A 19,119-nucleotide genomic window follows, 5' to 3' on the forward strand; every position below is an offset into this window, starting at 1 on the left:
TGGCTCCACAAAGACTACAGAAAATGGGATTATAGTGTCTTGGGCAGGGAAGGGAGAAGACTTCTAATGTGTGTTTGTAGAGTATTTGGGGTTGAACTGTGTGTCCCCAAATTTATGTTGACATCTTAATCCCTAGGACTTCAGTATGTGACTGTATTTGGAGATAGGGTCTTTAAAGAGGTAGTTAAATTAAAGTGAGATCTTAAGAGTGGGCCCAAGTCCAGTATGGCCACCCTTATAAGAAGAAGAGACCAGGATGCAAACACACCCAGAGGCAATACCAGGTGAAGAAACAGGACAGAGGTTTCAGAAGAACCAATTCTGTTGATGCCTTAATCTTAGAATTTGGGCCTCCAGAATTATGAGGAAATGAATTTCTGTTGGTTAAGCCATCTGGTCTATGGTACTTTGTTACGGCAGCCCTGGTAAACTAATACACATAACATTCCAGATAAAACTAAAACAAACAAACAAAAAAAAAACAATTGTCCATTTCACAGAAGAAGAACCGATGAGCAACCCTTGGTGCTACCACTGGGGAGGGCTGACATCTTTTTTTTAAGTTAGTTGCAAAAGTAGAATTTAGTGACTCATCAGTTGGATATAATACCCAGTGCTCAGGACATCATGCATCCTCCTTAATGCCCCCACCCTGACCCCCCATCCCCCTTCCCACCTCCCCTTCCCCAACCCTGTTTGTTCCCAAGAGTTCAGTATCTCTTATGGCTCCATTCACTTTCTTAATTTTCATCTTATTTTATTTTTCAGGAAAGGCTGACATCTTGTTGATGTTTATAACCTGGTGTTTAGTGCTTCTCTCCGTTTCTAGATGAACCATGAGGTGGTGACATGAATTTGTTCTTGAGGCTCATGGCAGATATGAATTCTACCAAAGTCAGCTTCCTTTTTATAGGAAGTAGCACGATCTGTTTCCTCACTTGACCCATACTCCGTTTCATCATTTAAACTGAGAATTCATTCTCTCCCTTGAAACAAGCATGAAATGTTAACTCCCATTTTTCAAGAAAGCCTATGTTACTAAAACATTAATAAGGAGCTGTTCTAAGCTCAGAGGAATTTGCAAATGGAAGGATGAGATGCCCCTGAGCTTAAGTCAGGTGGCTGAGAACAGATCTGTAAGGAAAGAAGCTCTTCAGCACACGTCAATAAGATCGCCTGCGGCGCCCTGAGAAGGCGCCTCCGGAGAGAATGAGAAAGACTAGACCTTGCCCCACCCAGACTTCAGGACCAGGAAGAGTTGTGTCATCTAAGACACATTAGCTTGGGAGTCCAGAGACTTCGCATGGTCATGCCTCAGGTCAAAATTAGTAAGAAAAACAAAACCAAAAAACTGTTCCTTGGATCTGAGGGGTTTCCATCTCCACCGGCTCCACTGCTCTTAACTTTCTCACAAGTGAACGGAACCCTCAAGAAAAAGGATCCATTGTTTAACTCGGGAAAAATAAAAAATAAAAGAAGAAAAAGATGAAACATTCAGAGAAGAATAAAGTGAAAAATAGCCAGTTGTGCCTTGACAATCTCTTTTTAAATAACCTGGAGTGGGGGCACCTGGGTGGCTCAGTCATTTAAGCGTCTGACCTGGTTTTGGCTCCGGTCATAATCTCAGGGTCATGAGATCAAGCCCTGCACTGCGCCCCACACTCAGAGCAGAGTTGGCTTCAGGTTCTCTCTCCCTCCCCCTCTGCAACACTCCCACCGCTTGCTCACTGGCTAAAAAAAATGAATATCTTTTAAAATAATAATAATAACAACAATTCAAATGGTGGGTGTGGGACAAGGAATTATAAGCCCAGACTCTGCTTCTAATACTTAGGCCTTGACTTTTTCCACCATAAAATGAAGACATTTTACTTAGTAATCTCCTAAATTTCTTCTAACTGTAAAGGTCTGTGATAGTTAAAGAATCCAAACCAATCATTATGAGCCTAGATCAAATACAAAGGCATCTATTTCCAGAAAGCTTCAGGAATAATGACAATGAACACTTGAAAGGGCACGGCATACCAGCCTCTGTGGTCCGGGCACTTAATGTTCTCTAGCATTTTGTTGTGCTCGAATTAACATTTCATTACCTGAAAAAAGCGTAGCTCATAATTCTTTCTGAAGCTTGACCTCGCTGGGTGTCAGTGATTTGCACAAGAGCTTTAGGGAGCAATTTCTAATTCCTTTCAATCAGTGATGTTTATCACTCACCAGGGAAGCTACTTAAAGTGAGAGATAACATCCTTCACGGGTGGAATTTAATGACATGTGTTTATTTTATTTTATTTATTTTATTTTTAAAGATTTTATTTATTTATTTGACAGAGATCACAAGTAGGCAGAGGCAGGCAGAGAGAGAGGAAGGAAAGCAGGCTCCCTGCTGAGCAGAGAGCCCGATGAGGGGCAATGACATATGTTTAAAATATTCCATAAAACAACTCAAAAGTAATACCTGATAAACTCATTTCTATTTTTCTAAGTTCTCTTTCTAAACAGGTATACCTGGGACCAAGGTGTCTGGAGGCAAGCTTTTCTTCTTTTCGGAGATCAGAGGCCAGGGTATTGTGCAGCTGCAACAGGACAAAGGGAGATGGACCTATAAACATCCACTGGACACCTCCTTAGTTCCAGACATTTGTGCTGGAGACCAGACTGCTGGACAATCCAAGAATGAAAATATTACTGTTGCCCTCAAGGACCTGACTTTGGTCAGGATATGAAAGAACCATGCAACCAAAATATTAGAGGTGGGACAGGGACCACGACCTTCAGTAAAGCTCCAGGAAGAACTCCCTCCTTATAGCTCACTGGGGAATGCCCAGTCTTTAGGACCACAGGAGGCACAAAGTAAGGACTTTGCATGAGAAAACCTCACTTGAATTTCATCTTAAACAATCGGTAGGGTTTTGTCACAAAAGGAGTTATTCAGGGTAAAAAGCAAGAGTAAGTAGAGACTTAGAGATGGAACATTTTGAAGTGTGATGGAAGAAACAGTATAACTGGGATTCCATCCATTCTAAATACTAAATGTCTTTAGAATCTGTTCAGTTTCCTGTAACCTAACCCAGTCCCCTAGTCCAGGCCACCATATATGTTGTCTGGATTATGGCAGTATGTTAACCCTACCAGTAATACAACCAATAACTACCATGCTTTCCAAGGAGCAATGAAATAAGTGTCCTTTGTGACAGGTGTCCCAACTCTAACATACTGTGGAAACACCTGTGATTTCTGTGACATGGCTGGTATTGCTAATACCACTGGGGTTTGTTGCCTGCATCCATGATTGGTGGAAATGCTTGTGTCACTAACCTCCCCAGAGGAGAGAGACAATAAAGACCCATCATCCAAACTCATGGACCCTCTGTATTTTACATGGCTGCAAATACCCAGTTTTGATTGCCAGTTTGGAACTGAAAGGACACAACATCTTAAACTCTGCCCTATAGGACTGGGTGAGTTACAGAGAGCTGACAAGCCTGGGTGTCAATCCCAATTTTGTCACTTAACTAATGTGTGGTCTGGACATTGCTGTCCTCATCATAAGACCAAAAAGAACGCCACAAGGTAATCAATAAAAAGCATTTCAGCTGTCATCTCCTCTTTAGGACTAGTACTTCAGCAATTCTACAAGGGACCTGCAGAATCTCTGGCTGGAGGCCACAGGTTTTTAATTAAGTGGTCCCATGATGTTTAGTTTAGATTCTATTTAGAACATAGCAACTTTTTTTTTATGAGCAAGTAGGAGTGGGGGTGAGGGGCAGAGGGACAGGGAAAAGCAAACTCCCCACTAAGCCAAGAACCTGGACCCCGGGATAATGCCCTGAGCTCAAGGCAGACACTTAACTGACTGAACCACCCAGGCACCCCTGGAACACAACATCTATTTTTTATTTTTCTAAGATTTTATTTATTTATTTGACAGAGAGAGACACAGCAAGAGAGAACACAAGCAGGGGGAGTAGGAGAGGGAGAAGCAGCCTTTCCACTGAGCAGGGAGCCTGATGCGGACCCTATCCCAGGACCCTGGGATTGTCACCTGAGCCGAAGGCAAATGCTTAACTGACTTATCTACCCAGGCACCCCTGGAATACAACATCTTAAACTCTGCCTCTCTTTCTCAGATTTTGCTTCTCACAGCAAGAGCCACAAGAAAGCATTTCGCTACCACAGAAAAGCCTTCCCCATCTCACCATCTTTCCAGTGTCCGAGGTGGCTAAAGAGGAAAGGGACATGCAGAAAGTATAAGGTCGGTGAGGATCTGAGACTCCCAACTTAGGGAGCAGCACCCCCGATACCCACACACATCCATATACATCAATTTTTTTAAAAAAACGCTCAAAAGGTTATAATAATCCTCCAAAACAGAGCAGGAAAAACTAAATGAAGGGAGATTACTGGAGAGTTGCCAAACATTTGTGAACATGGGAAAAGAGGTGTCCTTCCACACTCGATGCTCCTGTTTGTTCGCTTTTAATTCCTTCCCATCAGGAAGCCACATTTCAATCGGCAGACACACTTAGGCCTCAGTAACTGCAGAACAGGTTTGGAAAGAAGGGTCTTGCAGCCCTATATCAGAGTAGTTCCTTTCTTCCACAAAGATCCACTGTATCACTTCAATGTGCCAGCAGCATGCTGGGAGTATGAAATGAACATGAGGTGCTTCCTGCTTCCAAGAAGGTCTCGGTCGAGTGGGACCCCTAAACAAGTCATGGCTGTCCAACGGGATGAGCGCATAAGGCAGGTTTGTACTTAGCTCCCCGGGAACGCGCAGGAGGCGGCAGCAGGAGCGCTTCCCACGGCTCACTGAGTCATCAACGGTGCCTTTCACGGTACCAGGCACCAGGCAGGTGAGCCAGGAAGAGAGAGCTGGGCTGAAGCCCAACACTCGTTGTATGGCTTTACCCAAACCATTTAATCTCCTTAGCTATTGTTTCTGCATCCAGAAAGTAGGGCAGCAATATCTACGTTTTTTAAATTGTGAAGATTAAATGAGATGAAGTGTGTGTGTGTGTGTAGCACATTCCTGCCACATAATAGTTATTCTATAAATAGAAACTCTTTTTAAAATTATGTATGATAGGGACCTGGGTGGCTCAGTCAGTTAATCATCTGCCCCCGGGTCAGGTAATGATCCCAGAGTCCTGGGATGGAGCCCCGTGTTGAGCTCCCACCTCCGCGGGGAGTCTGCTTCTCCCTCTGCCTCTGCTCCTTCCCTCTGTCCTTGCTCTCCCTCTCTCAAAATAAATAAATAAAATCGTTTTTAAAAATTACGTATGAAAATCTTTTTTATTTTAAATTATCTTAGAGAGAGAGAGACGAGCATAAGCAGGAGGCAGGTACAGAGGGAGAAGGATAGGCAAAGACTCTCAAAGCAGACCCCAGGCTGGGTATAGAGCCCGACTCAGGGCTTGATCTCATGACCTTGAGAACACAACCAGAGACAAAAGAGTCCAACATTTCGCCAACTGAACTACCCAGGTGCCCCGTATGAAAACCCTTTTAATGGCAAAAAGTCTGCTTGCAGATTATTGGTTTCTTGTAGGAGTCCTGAGATACCACATAACTTACTCATTTTTGTATCTCTAACAACTGGTAAAATACCAGTTTCGCTCAATAAATATTTGTGTTTCTGAAAAAACTCTGAACCTCTCTGGAGAAACTTTCAAAGAAACCAGTCAATAGAGGGGTTTCTTTTTGTTTTTCTGCACCGATTAAAATCCAAAATGCACAACTTAATGGAGACAAGAAAGCTAGGATCCTTAGGCACTCTAAGTACAGAAATAAGGCCAAATTTATATATAAATAAGAGAGAAAAAGGATCTAATTTTTTTAAAAAAAATATTCTACTCTTCTTTGATTTTGAGGAGGAGACTACTATTCAGGAAGACTCTGAATATTGCTGAAATTTGTAGCTAGGCAAAAGAATTTTAAAAACAAATTAACTTTATTTTTGTCTTCCAAGAAAATATATTCAAGGTAAAAAAAAAAAAGTCATGAAATACGAATGTGTCTTGAGAACTGGAACCCCCCTAGGACCCCGTCATGCACAATGATAATTACTGTTTACTGGGAATCTGGCCCCAATTCCTGTCTAGTGCTCCACCAACTGCAGCGGGACTAGAAAAAAACTGACAACAGAGGAAAATGTCACATCTTTTTTTTTAAATGTCACATCTTATAAGGAGTTACACAGCCCTGATGAGGTTCTCTCACCAACCTTAACTAACAATGACCAAAGAAACTTCCTGAGCCTCTAAAAAGTTCTTGTCACAAAAGAATAGAGGTCTCAAGTTCTTAGTTTTCTACCTAGTATAAACACTTGTTTCTGAGTTTAAAAAAGAAAAAAAAAAAAAAAAGAGTCCAAAATCCCTGGGGATATCCTACTGATCTGGGAGAATTCCACCGTGATCAGATCAGTGCAAATGAAACAAGAACATATGATCCACATTTATTTTAAAACCCACCAGCATTAAGTACAAAGAAAGTCTGGCAAAATGCAGTCTTGGGTCTGCTGAACCTAGAATTTTTTAAAAAGGCCAAGAGGTATAGCAGAGCCTGAGACACAGCAGGGCTAACTTTGTAAATGTGGACCAATTCATTTAAATATTTTTTTCTGGTTTCTCAACACTTGAGCAGTGGCAAGAACCTCCAAGTCAAGATTAGCCAATGTATGTAAGTTTGGGCTTTGGAACACTGAGATCTGGCCAGGGACTCAGTCTGGGCTCGTGGATGGCGAAATGGATTTTCGTAGGTACATAAATATAGGTGTGTACCGGTACATATAGAAATTATGGGCCTATATGGATACATAGAAATTACACATATACACACCTACATACAATTTCAGAACTTTTGAAAGTCTTTAATAATCTAACACTCGCTATGAATCTCCAACAGAGGGGGCCAGCATGACCTGACATACGGGCCCCTGGCATCTTGGTTTTTCTTGCGCTGCCACGTGGGATACCTTTGGCAGGGAATGCTGGACTCTTAAACTCAAACGGGACACGGATGTCTGGGATGCAGATGACTCCCCACCTGTAGTCTCACTCCCTTCATTCAAGGATCCATTCAACGGACAATTATTAAACACCTGCTCTGAGCTTTACCCAGGCCTGATGCAAACTGAGCGTTCTCATCCTGCCCTTGACCTCTCCCCTTCTCTTGTGTGTAAAAGAAAACCAAAATGGAAGCCCACCACTTAACAGGAGAATGTGCTCCTGCAGACATTTCTGTGTTTTCTCTTTCCTGCTTGCCATGGACTTCCAAAGGCTTATTTTTATTCCCCCGACACTCTTCCTGTTTATCATCCCATGTGAAACTATTGGTGTTTCAGAGGGAGGCTGCCTGGTGAAGATGACAGGGTGTGCCTGTCATCCAGGGCAAGGGGGGCCCCCGGGGAGGCAGGGGGAGAGAGAGGAAACAAGTGTTAGTAAAGTTCTTGCCTGTTCCCAGTTCTCCCACAATGTGCTCTGGAGAGCTAAATCCCAGGGCAAATATCCACATGCTCTCCTCTTCTGCCCCGTATCCTTCGATGTAAACAAGGTGAGGGGATTTGTTTGCCTTCCTCCTCCTAATTACCCCCCCCACACACACCTTGGTGAGAAAACGAGAAGAGAGTGCAGGTTGATTACAGAGTCTTGCCCTCCCAAAAGTATGCCTGGGATCAGGATTGCCAACCCCCTGCAGAAACCCTGAGGCCGACGACAGGGAGGAGTCCTAGGCTTGGGTCAGCCCAGCACGGAGCAGTGGGGCCAAGGTAGACAGGCTGGGCCTGGGCCCCCAGAACCCTCTGCACACAGGAGATGCATCACAGAGCTTCTGGCCCAGCTGCAGGCTCGCACAGCGGGCTGCCAGGGAAAGCCCAGGCCAGCTGGGCCCAGGCCGCTCCTGATGGAGGCTGCAGGTCTTCCCGCTCTGTGCCTCCCGCTGCCATGCTAAAAGCACGGGGCAGGGGGCAAACACCAAAAGCCTCCCCAAGACAGCTGCTCCCCAGGACCCTCAAGCCCTCGGTTCGGAAAGCAACTTCCCACAGCCTCTCTCTACATGTCCCCCTGGCTCACTTCTGAAGACTTCTCAGGGGTCATCCCACCACACGTATGGCTTGCTGGCCTCTTTGGGGCAGTAATTATCCTTATTTCCCATGTCAAAGGGAAATGAGGCTCAGAGCTGTGAAATTAAGATTTTTAAAAAATTCCTGCTGCCCTCTGCACTGCGTGAAGCAGCTGCACACACGGCCTGTTGCCCAGCCTGGCCACGGATGCTCAGCCCCACTTCCCAGGTGAGGAACGGCAGCTCGGGGGAGAGGACGGGCCCAGAGACACACACAGAGCACAATCTGCTCCCTACCCTCCCGAGGATTTAGTTTACCTTCACTGGACCATCCAGCCTCCCAGGAGACCCTTCCACGAGGTTGGCCACTGGCACAGGCCTGGTGCCTGGGGGTGGACAGGTAGTCACATGACTGGAGGGCTTTCCAGAGCTTTCAATATCTCAGATGAAAGCATTTATAAATTCCCTGCTACTAAAGTAGAAAGATAAATGCCACAGGGTTAGAAGTATCTGGTCATTCTCCTAAACCTTGTTCTTCCTTATCCAGGATGAGTTAAAGGCTTTTCAAAGCCGAAGTCCACCCTGACTACACAGGTCCGGGCATTCAGAAAGGATGGGGGGGGGGGTCTCTACCTGGGGCTGCATCCAGACACTGTCCACACAGCCTGGGCCACTCACCTCACTGCCTCTCATTTTCCCAGGGCCCCAAGGCATGCTGCTTGCCCCTCTGGGCCTGGAAGGGCTGGTGGAGGTGAGGAGATGGAGGCATTCCCCTGGGCCTGGCCCTGGGCTGATCACTAAATAATGAGGAGATTTGTTTTCCAGCATCCAGAAGCTTGTTTACATAACACAATACTATGGACACACAGCAGTTATCTAGAAGCACTCCTATCTGTTAAGGAAACATGAACTTCTTCCTCAGACTACACCTATTATATATCTTATTTAAAAACCTTTTGATTCTATTTATGTCAAAAAGAGACCCCATGGTTGGGGCGCCTGAGTAGCTCAGTCAGTTAAGCATCTGCCTCTTGGTTTTGGCTCAGGTCAGGATCTCATGGGTTGTGAGATCAAGCCCCACATGGGGCTCCAGGCTCAGCAGCGAGTCTGCTTGAAGATTTCTCTCCCTCTGCCCCTCCCCCGACTCATGTGTGCACACGCGTTCTCTCAAATAAATAAATCTTCAAAAAAAAAATTTTTTTTTTTTTAAATAAACCTCATGGCAAAATAAGTGTATCTGTTCAGAAGGTCTGGAAGGTAACACGGCAAAATGATAAAAATGATGACTCCCGGGCACCGCCAGGCTTGGGAATCACGGTAAAAGACTTTGGAACTTTGGTTGAAATCCAGGTTCATCCATTTCTTATTGGTATTATCTTGGATAAGCTTCTTACCTTCTAGACTCAGGATCAACTAGGAAATGGGGAGAGAGCTCTCTGCCTTGCAGGACTGCTGTCAAGGCCTGAGATGGCACACGTCATATTCCAGCACACAGCACAGACTCAGGAAGGGCTGGCTATGATCTTTCATTACGTCTGCAAAAAAGGAAGGTTGCCAAAAGGCCATACCACAAGCCTCCCGTAGCTATAGAAACTGTCTCCTGCTGAAGGAGAGAGCTAACGGTATCACTCCTCATTCTACAGTCCGAGTTTTGCCTTTGCTTCTCCAGGGTGACCCTAGACTACCCTAGACTACCTTGAGCTCCTGGTGGAGACCAAAGTGTGTTGGCTTTTCTGCATTTGCTTCACGTGTGCCCTCATCCTAAATCCATTCTTCCCCTCTTCTCCAGCAGCTCTATGGCCTGTGGGCTGACCTCTGAGGGCTTGCCTCAGCAGGGCCCTGTGCCCTTTGACTTCCAGCTGGGACCTGCCAGGGGGAAGCACCAGCACAAGATCTGGGCATTTATTCCCCCTCCCTCCCCACTCCACCAAATACGGGGCAGCGGCTCTGTCTGTCCTATAGTCCCTCCTCCATGATTCTAGCTCCGGCTGCCTCTGCAAGTGGTCCTCTCATTAAACCCTTTTCAGATAAAACTTGTTTGAGGGTGCCATCTGTCTCCTGCCAGGACCTCGACCAAAACAATGAGGGAAGAGGTTCTCTCAGGGGAACTATAATACTGTTAAACTGACATCAGAAAAGGGAAATACTGAAAATAATTATTATAAGCTTTGGAGACAGATTAATCATGTCCAGCTCAGAGAAGGACTCTGATTTCCATCACTAGAACCTCTAGGAATTGAAACCATTTTCATCTAAGTAGATAGGTCACTGGGAAAAAAACAGCCTGAGCCTAGAGATCCTGACTTTTCTACAGTGGAGAGCCTACCTCCCCTTTTCTGAAGCAGTAAGAATCCCGGGGCAGGAGAGAGAAGAAACCAGCTACATAGACTGTCTCATTTGGATCTGACAACAACTTGGTAAGTATGACTATTATCTCCACTTTTCAGGTGAGGAATGGAGTCATAAATATATTAATGATCTTGCCCAAGGTCACACTGCTGGTAAATGGAAGGAGGAGGATCTGAGCTGTCTAACCCCAGTCTGCATGCTCCTAACCCGTGTGTTATACGCGCCCCCCATGGGAAGGCCAGGAAAGGCAGCTGAGAGCAAGGAGAAGCGAAGGGAGGCGGGGGGCCGGGGATGGGGGTGTACAGCCTCTTCCTAACTGCCTCGGCTTCTGATGGTACCTTCCCATCATACAAGGTCCCCCACAGTCAAGATGGGGTTGTAGGGACATATTTCAGGCCCTGACTGAGATCATCAGCCACAGAGATTAACCAGAATGGAGAGTGTATATAAACAAAATGCTCCAAGGGACTGTGGCTTGTGAAGAGAGACTGTGATAAACTAGGATTCTTCACAGTATTATTAAATACCAACCCAAATCCTGCCTGAACCTTTAGTCTGCAAGAAATCTCTCTATGCATAGACCCCTGTAATAACACACAGCCTAAGGACAAATGTTGCCCAAATTTGAAAAACAATCCAGAGACAAATGCCTAAACAATGTTTTTGAGACAGAAAAACAAATACTGTTGGACACACCTGGCAAATTCATCCACAGAGAAATTATCGGCAACTCTATCACTTTTAAAGGAAAATAATCCCTTGGGCCAAATAATACTCCAAGAACACACTACATCTATCCAATGCCATTGTCCTAAATCGAACCCAAGTACTGTGCTTGCTAACAGGCTCTTATTCCACCTGCAAAGCAAGGCGGCGTCCCTCTCACACTTACCAGAAATCTAATAAATGGGACCAGATATATGACAGACTCACGGACAACAGAATGATTATCACCGTAACATGATTCGTAGTCTGCACACAGTGGCCAAGTCCTGACTCTCATTCTGCTTCCCATAACATTTGCTTTTTCTGTGCGCTAATCTATCTCCCTCTTGCTGAAAAGGGAAGGTGTACAGGTGAGTGAATGAAAGATTCAGCCTCGGGCCTATTACCTATCGTTCAGTCATCCAAGGAGAAAATCAGCCGACAAGGAACAGTATTTGTACTGAATAGTAGAAAACAGCACGTTAAGATGTAATATCAAGTGATTTCCCCGTGTTAACATCTTGCCAACCAATCAGCCAGTCTGCATACTGGTTTTTTCCTAATGCAATCTTGAACCACTCTGTATTTTAGCTTTTTAACGGGATGACGGCTGCACGGAACTCATTCTGCAAACAAAGCTGGCTGCAGAGATTTTAAGAGCAGCAAAAGGTTACCAAAAGTGATCTGCACCCCTGGGGATAAAAATATATTATATGTTTATAAAAAATTAAAAATTAAAAAAAAAAAAAAGTGATCTGCAAAGCCCTCGGGGCTCCATCTTACCGGTCGAGCCAGCCTGAGAAGCCTTGCCGCTCATCTGCTCCTCGGCACTGATGAGCTGCAGGTCTGTGTATGAGGGATCAAAACTGGGGCTACTGGTGTCTTCAGAATGTGTAGTCCAGCTGCTCTCAGAGGTCAGAGGGCATCTCCTCAGGGAGTCGAAGGAAGGGCACGTCCAGCAGGGCATGGTCAGTGGCAGGGCTGGGGGACAGACCAAATGCAAAAGCAAGCAGTATAAATAGGTGTGCTCTGTTGGTCTTTCATGCTTGTCTTACCCTGATGGTGCTCGGATCCTGTGAAATCTTAACAGCCATACAAGGCAAGGAAATGATAGAAACATCATTTATGATAGACAGGGGGAAATGACTGACTGAGAGCTCACCGTCAGTCAGTATCAAAACCAATACCATGAAGAAGGGAGTCTCCTGACTCTCAGATGGATGAAAATCTCGCTAATGAAAAGCAGTGATTTCCAGCTCTAATTCTATTTCTAAACTGTGATTTCCACTTCATCCAAACCAAAGCTTCACGAGTCCTACACTGTTTCCCCCTTACCCTGCCTCCATTTTTTAGGGGGCATGGCAACAATCTCAGGAAAACCCACCCAATTACACTGCAAAACCAGAGCTAGGTTACGTTACGGGATAAGAGAAGAGAAGTGAATATGGACGTATTCGCCTCGGAATGGGATACGGCCCTGCTTGAGGCTGACTGTAACCGGACAGTCTGCAGACCGTACAGATACCACGTGAGATCTCCCGGGGCTGCTGATCGGTAACAGAACAGACAAGAACTTCCAGGATGCACAGGGCTTGACTTTCTCTCCTGAACGCCGAGCACCAAACCGAGACTTTCAAAACCGCTTTGGAAAGTTTCTTTTTTTAAAATGAAATTTTCGAATGTTCTTCATTTGTCTTCAGTACATAACCTACCACATGGTTTCTCCAAGGTGTTCCATGAGGATCTTCTCGCAAATTTATTAATAAGTACTACAAACAAGGGCCGAAAGGAGTGTGGACAGGGGAGGAAGAACAAAAGAGAAGGAAATCGCATTTCTTGGGTCCTCACGAAATGTCGGGCACTTTTACAAATATTACCTCATTTCATTACAGTTCTGAGAGACAGGCAGTGGTGTTATTTGACAGAAGGGAAAACTGACTTGAGAGGTTAAACGGCTTGTTCAACAAGGGTCAGTTCTCTGGGGTGCCTGCGTAGCTCAGTCGGTTGAGTGTCCAATTTCTGCTCAGGTTATGATCTCAGGGTCATGACATCGAGCCCTGTGCTGGGCTCTGTGCTCAGCACAGAGTCTGCTTTCCTTCTCCCTCTACTTCTCCCCCTTCTCTCAAAAATAAATAAAATAGAATCTTAAAAAAAAGGTGGGGTGGGGTAGTTCTCCTAGCTGGAAAACCAAAATTATAGTGTTGGCTTCAGAGACATACGGGTTAAGATGAAATGGAGAAAAAAGAATAAACAGCAATTTATGGGACATGTGGAACAAATATGAAACCACAGAGAATTTTCATTTAGTATTCTCTTACACATTTGTAAGACATGTAGGTCTTCTCTGTCTGGAGTAGTCATCACTCCGTTTGCTTTTACTTTAAAAACATTACCCTCTCGGGCCCCTGGGTGGCTCAGTCGATTAAGCATCTGCCTTCAACTCAGGTCATGATCCCGGGGTCCTGGAATGGAGTCCTGGATTGGGCTCCCTGCTTAGCAGGGAGTCTGCTTTTCCCTCTGCCCCTTCCCTCTGCTCGTGATCTCTGTCCAATAAATAAAATCTTCTACAAATAAATAAATATGGACCACATCTTCCTTATCCATTCGTCCACTGAAGGGCATCTTGGTTCTTTCCACAGTTTGGCGACCATGGCCATTGCTGCCATAAACATTGGGGTACAGATGGCCCTTCTTTTCACTACATCTGTATCTTTGGGGTAAATACCCAGTAGTGCAATGGCAGGGTCATAGGGAAGCTCTATTTTTAATTTCTTGAGGAATCTCCACTGTTTTCCAAAGTGGCTGCACCAACTTGCATTCCCACCAACAGTGTAAGAGGGTTCCCCTTTCTCCACATCCTCTCCAATACACGTTGTTTCCTGTCTTGCTGATTTTGGCCATTCTAACTGGTGTAAGGTGGTATCTCAATGTGGTTTTAATTTGAATCTCCCTGATGGCTAGTGATGATGAACATTTTTTCATGTGTCTGATAGCCATTTGTATGTCTTCATTGGAGAAGTGTCTGTTCATATGTTCTGCCCATTTTTTAATATGATTGTCTGTTTCGTGTGTGTTGAGTTTGAGTTCTTTATAGATCCTGGATAAGGAAGATGTGGTCCATATACACTATGGAGTATTATGCCTCCATCAGAAAGGACGAATACCCAACTTTTGTAGCAACGTGGACAGGACTGGAAGAGATTATGCTGAGTGAAATAAGTCAAGCAGAGAGAGTCAATTATCATATGGTTTCACTTATTTGTGGAGCATAACAAATAGCATGGAGAACAAGGGGAGATGAAGAGAAGAAGGGAGTTGAGGGAAACTGGAAGGGGAGGTGACCATGAGAGACTATGGACTCTGAAAAACAATCTGAGGGTTTTGAAGGGGCGGGGGAGTGGGAGGTTGGGGGAACCAGGTGGTGGGTATTAGAGAGGGCACAGATTGCATGGAGCACTGGGTGTGATGCAAAAACAATGAATACTGTTACGCTGAAAAGAAATTAAAAAAAATATAAATAAATAAAAATAAAATTAAAATGTTGCCCTCTCAGTAAGGTATTCCTGAGCTGTTCTCTCCAAAGACACAAAGTCCCTTCTCTCCTTCATTTCTCCTTAGCATGATCACCATCTAATGTACTTCATATCCAGTGTCTTCCCCACTCAAGTTTAAGCTCCTTGGTGGGAAGCCAGGTCCATTTTGTTTACTTCTTTACCCCCATTCCTAGAATAATGTCTGGTGTGAATAGGTACTCAATGAATATTTGTTGGTTGTGTCAACAGAAGCACCAGAAATCACTTTTAACAGTCTATGGTAAGTACAGACTCTTAAAACTAAACTTGTACTTATAAAACTTGACAGGCTAAGGGAGTAAAAATAAACCACCAAGAAGCCAAAAGCAAAGCTGAACTTGTAAAGACTTTTTATAGAACTTCTATGTCCTACAGTATAATGGATTAGATACTTTAAGCTATTGGGGAAACAAAATTAAAATATTAGGAAAATGTAGCAACATTATTTAAAATACATCGTAGCATGAGCAAGAAAGCAAAGAATTGTCAGGGGCCAAGTTCAAGTTAGAACCCAGAATGGTAAACAGCACACAACCTGATTTTCATACCCTGAGGCTTGTAAACAAACCAGAGAGACTCTTGAGGTTGGGTTGTTGTTGTTTTTTTTTTTGTTTTTTGTTTTTTCTTTTTAATGTCTTGTGAGAAAGCAAAAGGAGGCAAAACTTACAGCTAACTCAAGATGGGAAATCTAACAAAAGATGTGATGCATGAAGCTTGAATTCCCAAAGGGATCTGTTCAAGGGTAAATTAGGAATAAGTTCCACCCCCAAGCTAAGGATAGCAAACACAATGGTCTGTCTTAAGACTGGGTACAAGGTAGAGAAAAGAAACCTCCTGAGAATTTATAACTATAAACTGTCCCACATAGGGGCTTAAAGCTAAAACTACTTGTGTGGTCTGAAAACCTTCCAGTTTGAGAACACAGTTGAAGTATTTGCAGGTTGGTAGTGGCCTCAGGCACCTGGGAAAAGCAAATACTAATCCTTTCTGGAGGGAGATATTTCAAAGCCAGTCTTCCCAGACAGACTGTTCCTCAGTTTCACATGGAAAAATCAAATAATAAATTAAATAAATAAATAAATCACAAAATATTTAAGAAATCAAGTTACCATAAACACAAACCAGAGAGGCTGTAAGGTGTGGGGGCGGGGTGGGAGTGTGGTGGGGGGGGAAATAGCAAACAGAATCAGACCTGTGAAGAATTCAGATCCAGAATTATTAAGCAAGAAATGTAAGTATATTTACTACTTTTAAGGAAACAAGAAAAGAAGAAATGAAAATGAAAATATTAGAAAAGAACACACAGAACTGAAAATGAGCTTCTGGAGAAGAAAAATACTACTGTAAATACAAAACTGTCTAGACAGTATAGAAAGACAGAGAGGGAAACATGAAAGACAGATTAAAACACACGGAGCAGTGCCTCACTGTTCCGTCCATGGAGTGTGAGACTCCTGATCGCAGAGTTTGAGATCCCATGTTTGAGGGCAGAACTTAGTTAAAATTAAAATATTTAAAACACATGGGAGAGAAAATGGGAAGGTCTTGTAGTTATCTGTAGAACCTGAGTTCCTAAGGAGAAGAGTGAGAGAATGAGAGGCAATATTTAAAAAACAAACAAACAAACAAACAAAAAAAACCTTACTGAGAATTACCCAGAATTTATGAAGGATTTTATATGTCATATTAGAAATTCCATGGTATCTCAAGAAATGTAACCAAAAACAAGTGTGCAAGTGGACATCAAAACCATACAAGACCAACGACAAAGAGAGATCTTAAATAAGATTCCTTTCAGAGGAATTATGATTAGGCTGACTATCACCTTTACACCAAGAGAAGCCAATGCACACTTCAATGAGCTGACAGAAAATAAGTGTCAAGTAGAATTATATACTCAGTGAAGAGATCTTCAGAGGTCAAGAAAATAATAACAATAATCTAAACAAACAAAAACTACAATTAATCTAAAAGAAGGAAAGATGAGAAAAAGAAGCATGATATCACAAAAATAAACTATATCAGTGCTTGATAATAAACATAAATGAACTAAAATTGCCAGCTAAAAAAAAAAAGACTATCAAGTTGAAAAAAAACAAATGAAATCCAACGTGCTGTTCACAAAAGACACATCTAAAATACAAAGATTTGTTAATGATGATAGTAAAGAGATGAGAAAATCAAACAGGACAATATATTAAAATATTATATATGCTACATATATAATACATATGAACATATAATATATTAATGGAAAGAACCTGACACATTGTAGCCTATAGACTTCAAAGTAAAAAGCAATACTAGAAAGGGTCACAATAAAATTATATGTTTTAACTCATCAGAAATATAGTAATTCTAAATTGGTATATATTTAATAACTGAGTCTCAAAATTATTAATACAAAACTAACAGAACTGCAGAAAGCAAGAAATGTCCATCATCATAATGGGAGATTTTTAAATACACCTCTCTCGGTAACTGATAGATCAACCAAGCAGAAAAATCAGTAAGGAAACAGAAGATATAAACAACAAAATAAGCAAGCTGATCTAATGGTCATACAAAGATCAACAGATGAAGAATACATAATCCTCATAACCCACATCTAGAACTCTTATAGCAAGTGACCACGTGCTATGACATAAAGCAGATTTTAACACATAACAAAAACTGGTATCAGACCATGAACACCGATCACAATACAACGAAGTCTCCAGATATCCAAACCACTTATCTAGATACAACTAGCATCTACTTATCTAAACTAGATAGAAGACAATTTGAAAAATTCAGAAACTAAGAAACATACTTTCAAATGATTTGTTGGTCAGAGAAGAAATATTAATGAATATTAGCAAACATTCAGAACCAAACAATAATGAGAATAGTATGTGTTAAAATTTTAAGAATGCAAGTAAGCAGTACTATCAGGAACAGTTAAATTGCTTATATTTAAAAATAACTGAAATTTAATACAATAAGCTTCCAACTTATCTAGTTAAAAAAGGAACGGGGTGCCTGGGTGGCTCAGTCATTAAGGGTCTGCCTTCGGCTCAGGTCATGATCTCAGGGTCCTTGGATTAAGCTCTGCGTCGGGCTCCCTGCTCAGCAAAGAGCCTGCTTCTCCCTTTCCTCCTCCTCCTGCTTGTGTTCCCTTTCTCACTGCCTCTGTCAGATAAATAAATAAAATCTTTAAAAGCAACAACAAAAACAAAAAGGAGCTGCAAAATAAAATAAAGATTTCTAAGAAAGATTTTATTTCCAGGAAATGAAGAATATTTCTTAGAAAGGAAATAATAAACATAAAAGCATAAGTTATTGAAACTAAAAAATACATAGATTAAAAAGTTCTTTAAGAAGATTATGTAAAAAGAATTGAAAAACTGTCAAGAAAATCTAAAAAAAAGAGGGCACAAATAACCTTAGAATGAAAAAAGGCACATAATTACAAATGCTATATACATTTAGAAGGCAATGAGGAGAAATAATGAATGTGTTTACACCAATACATTTGGAAAAAAAGATAACACTGTAGAAGTTCCAGGAATTTAGAATTTCAAAACTGATTTAAAAAAAAAAGTTAGAAACCTGACTTGTCCAATAATTTAAGCAATCCTTAAACTTTCATAAGAAAATGTCAGGCAGATGGTTTTACTGAAAAGTTATGTCAAAAAGTTTTTTATTTTTATATTTTAAATTTTTTTATTTTTTATTATTTATGTTAGTCACCATACAGTACATCATTAGTTTTTGATGAAGTGTTCCATGACTCATTGTCTACGTATAACACCCAGTGCTCCAGGCAATATGTGCCCTCCTCAATACCCATCACTGGGCTCACTCATTTCCCCCCACAAAACCCTCAGTTTGATTCCCGGAGCCCATAGTCTCTCATGGTTCATCTCCCCCTCTGATTTATAACCCCCCCTTCATTTTCCCCTTCCTTGTCCTAATATCCTCCATGCTATCCCTTGTGTTCCACAAATAAGTGAAACCATATGATAATTGCCTTTCCCTGCTTGACTTATTTCAAACTTTAAAGAAAAAAATTTCAATCTTTCAGAGTACAAAAAAGAGAGACCACTCATCAACTCATGTTATGAGGTTAGCATTTCCTACATCAAAACCTGACAATGGGTATCTGATTAATACTTATATTCTCTAAAATGAGAATGACAGGCCAACCTCAATTAGGACATAGATACAAGAATCCCAAATAAATTATTATCAAAGAGAATTCAGAGATTGAGGAAAAGGAGAACTACATCATGACTGAATTGGATTTATCCAATGAATGCAAGGTTGGTTTAACACTATTTCTCAATTTTTTTTTCATTACTGCTCCACTGACACATTTTTCCCCCAACCATACTCTCCCTTGAAGTCCCTCTTCCCCAGTAGAATATTATGACCAGGAAACTGATATTAATAC

At 42.3% G+C, this 19,119-nt stretch overlaps 1 protein-coding gene across 7 annotated transcripts in view; it reads right to left on the bottom strand.

The window, feature by feature from the left end:
- The window catches only part of STON2 (stonin 2), a 151,913-nt gene that overhangs the window by 79,401 nt on the left and 53,393 nt on the right, over positions 1-19,119 (bottom strand). For 5 of the 7 annotated variants that reach the window (XM_044231962.1, XM_044231959.1, XM_044231960.1 and 2 more), the window contains one exon: positions 11,896-12,093. The exons of the other annotated variants lie outside the window; for them this stretch is intronic. In XM_044231962.1, coding sequence (XP_044087897.1) covers positions 11,896-12,093 — 198 coding nt within the window. The remainder of the gene's footprint in view (positions 1-11,895; positions 12,094-19,119) is intronic. 7 annotated transcript variants of the gene reach the window in all.

The sequence above is a fragment of the Neovison vison genome, chromosome 13, assembly GCF_020171115.1.
Source record: "Neovison vison isolate M4711 chromosome 13, ASM_NN_V1, whole genome shotgun sequence".
Taxonomy (NCBI): Eukaryota; Metazoa; Chordata; class Mammalia; order Carnivora; family Mustelidae; genus Neogale; species Neogale vison.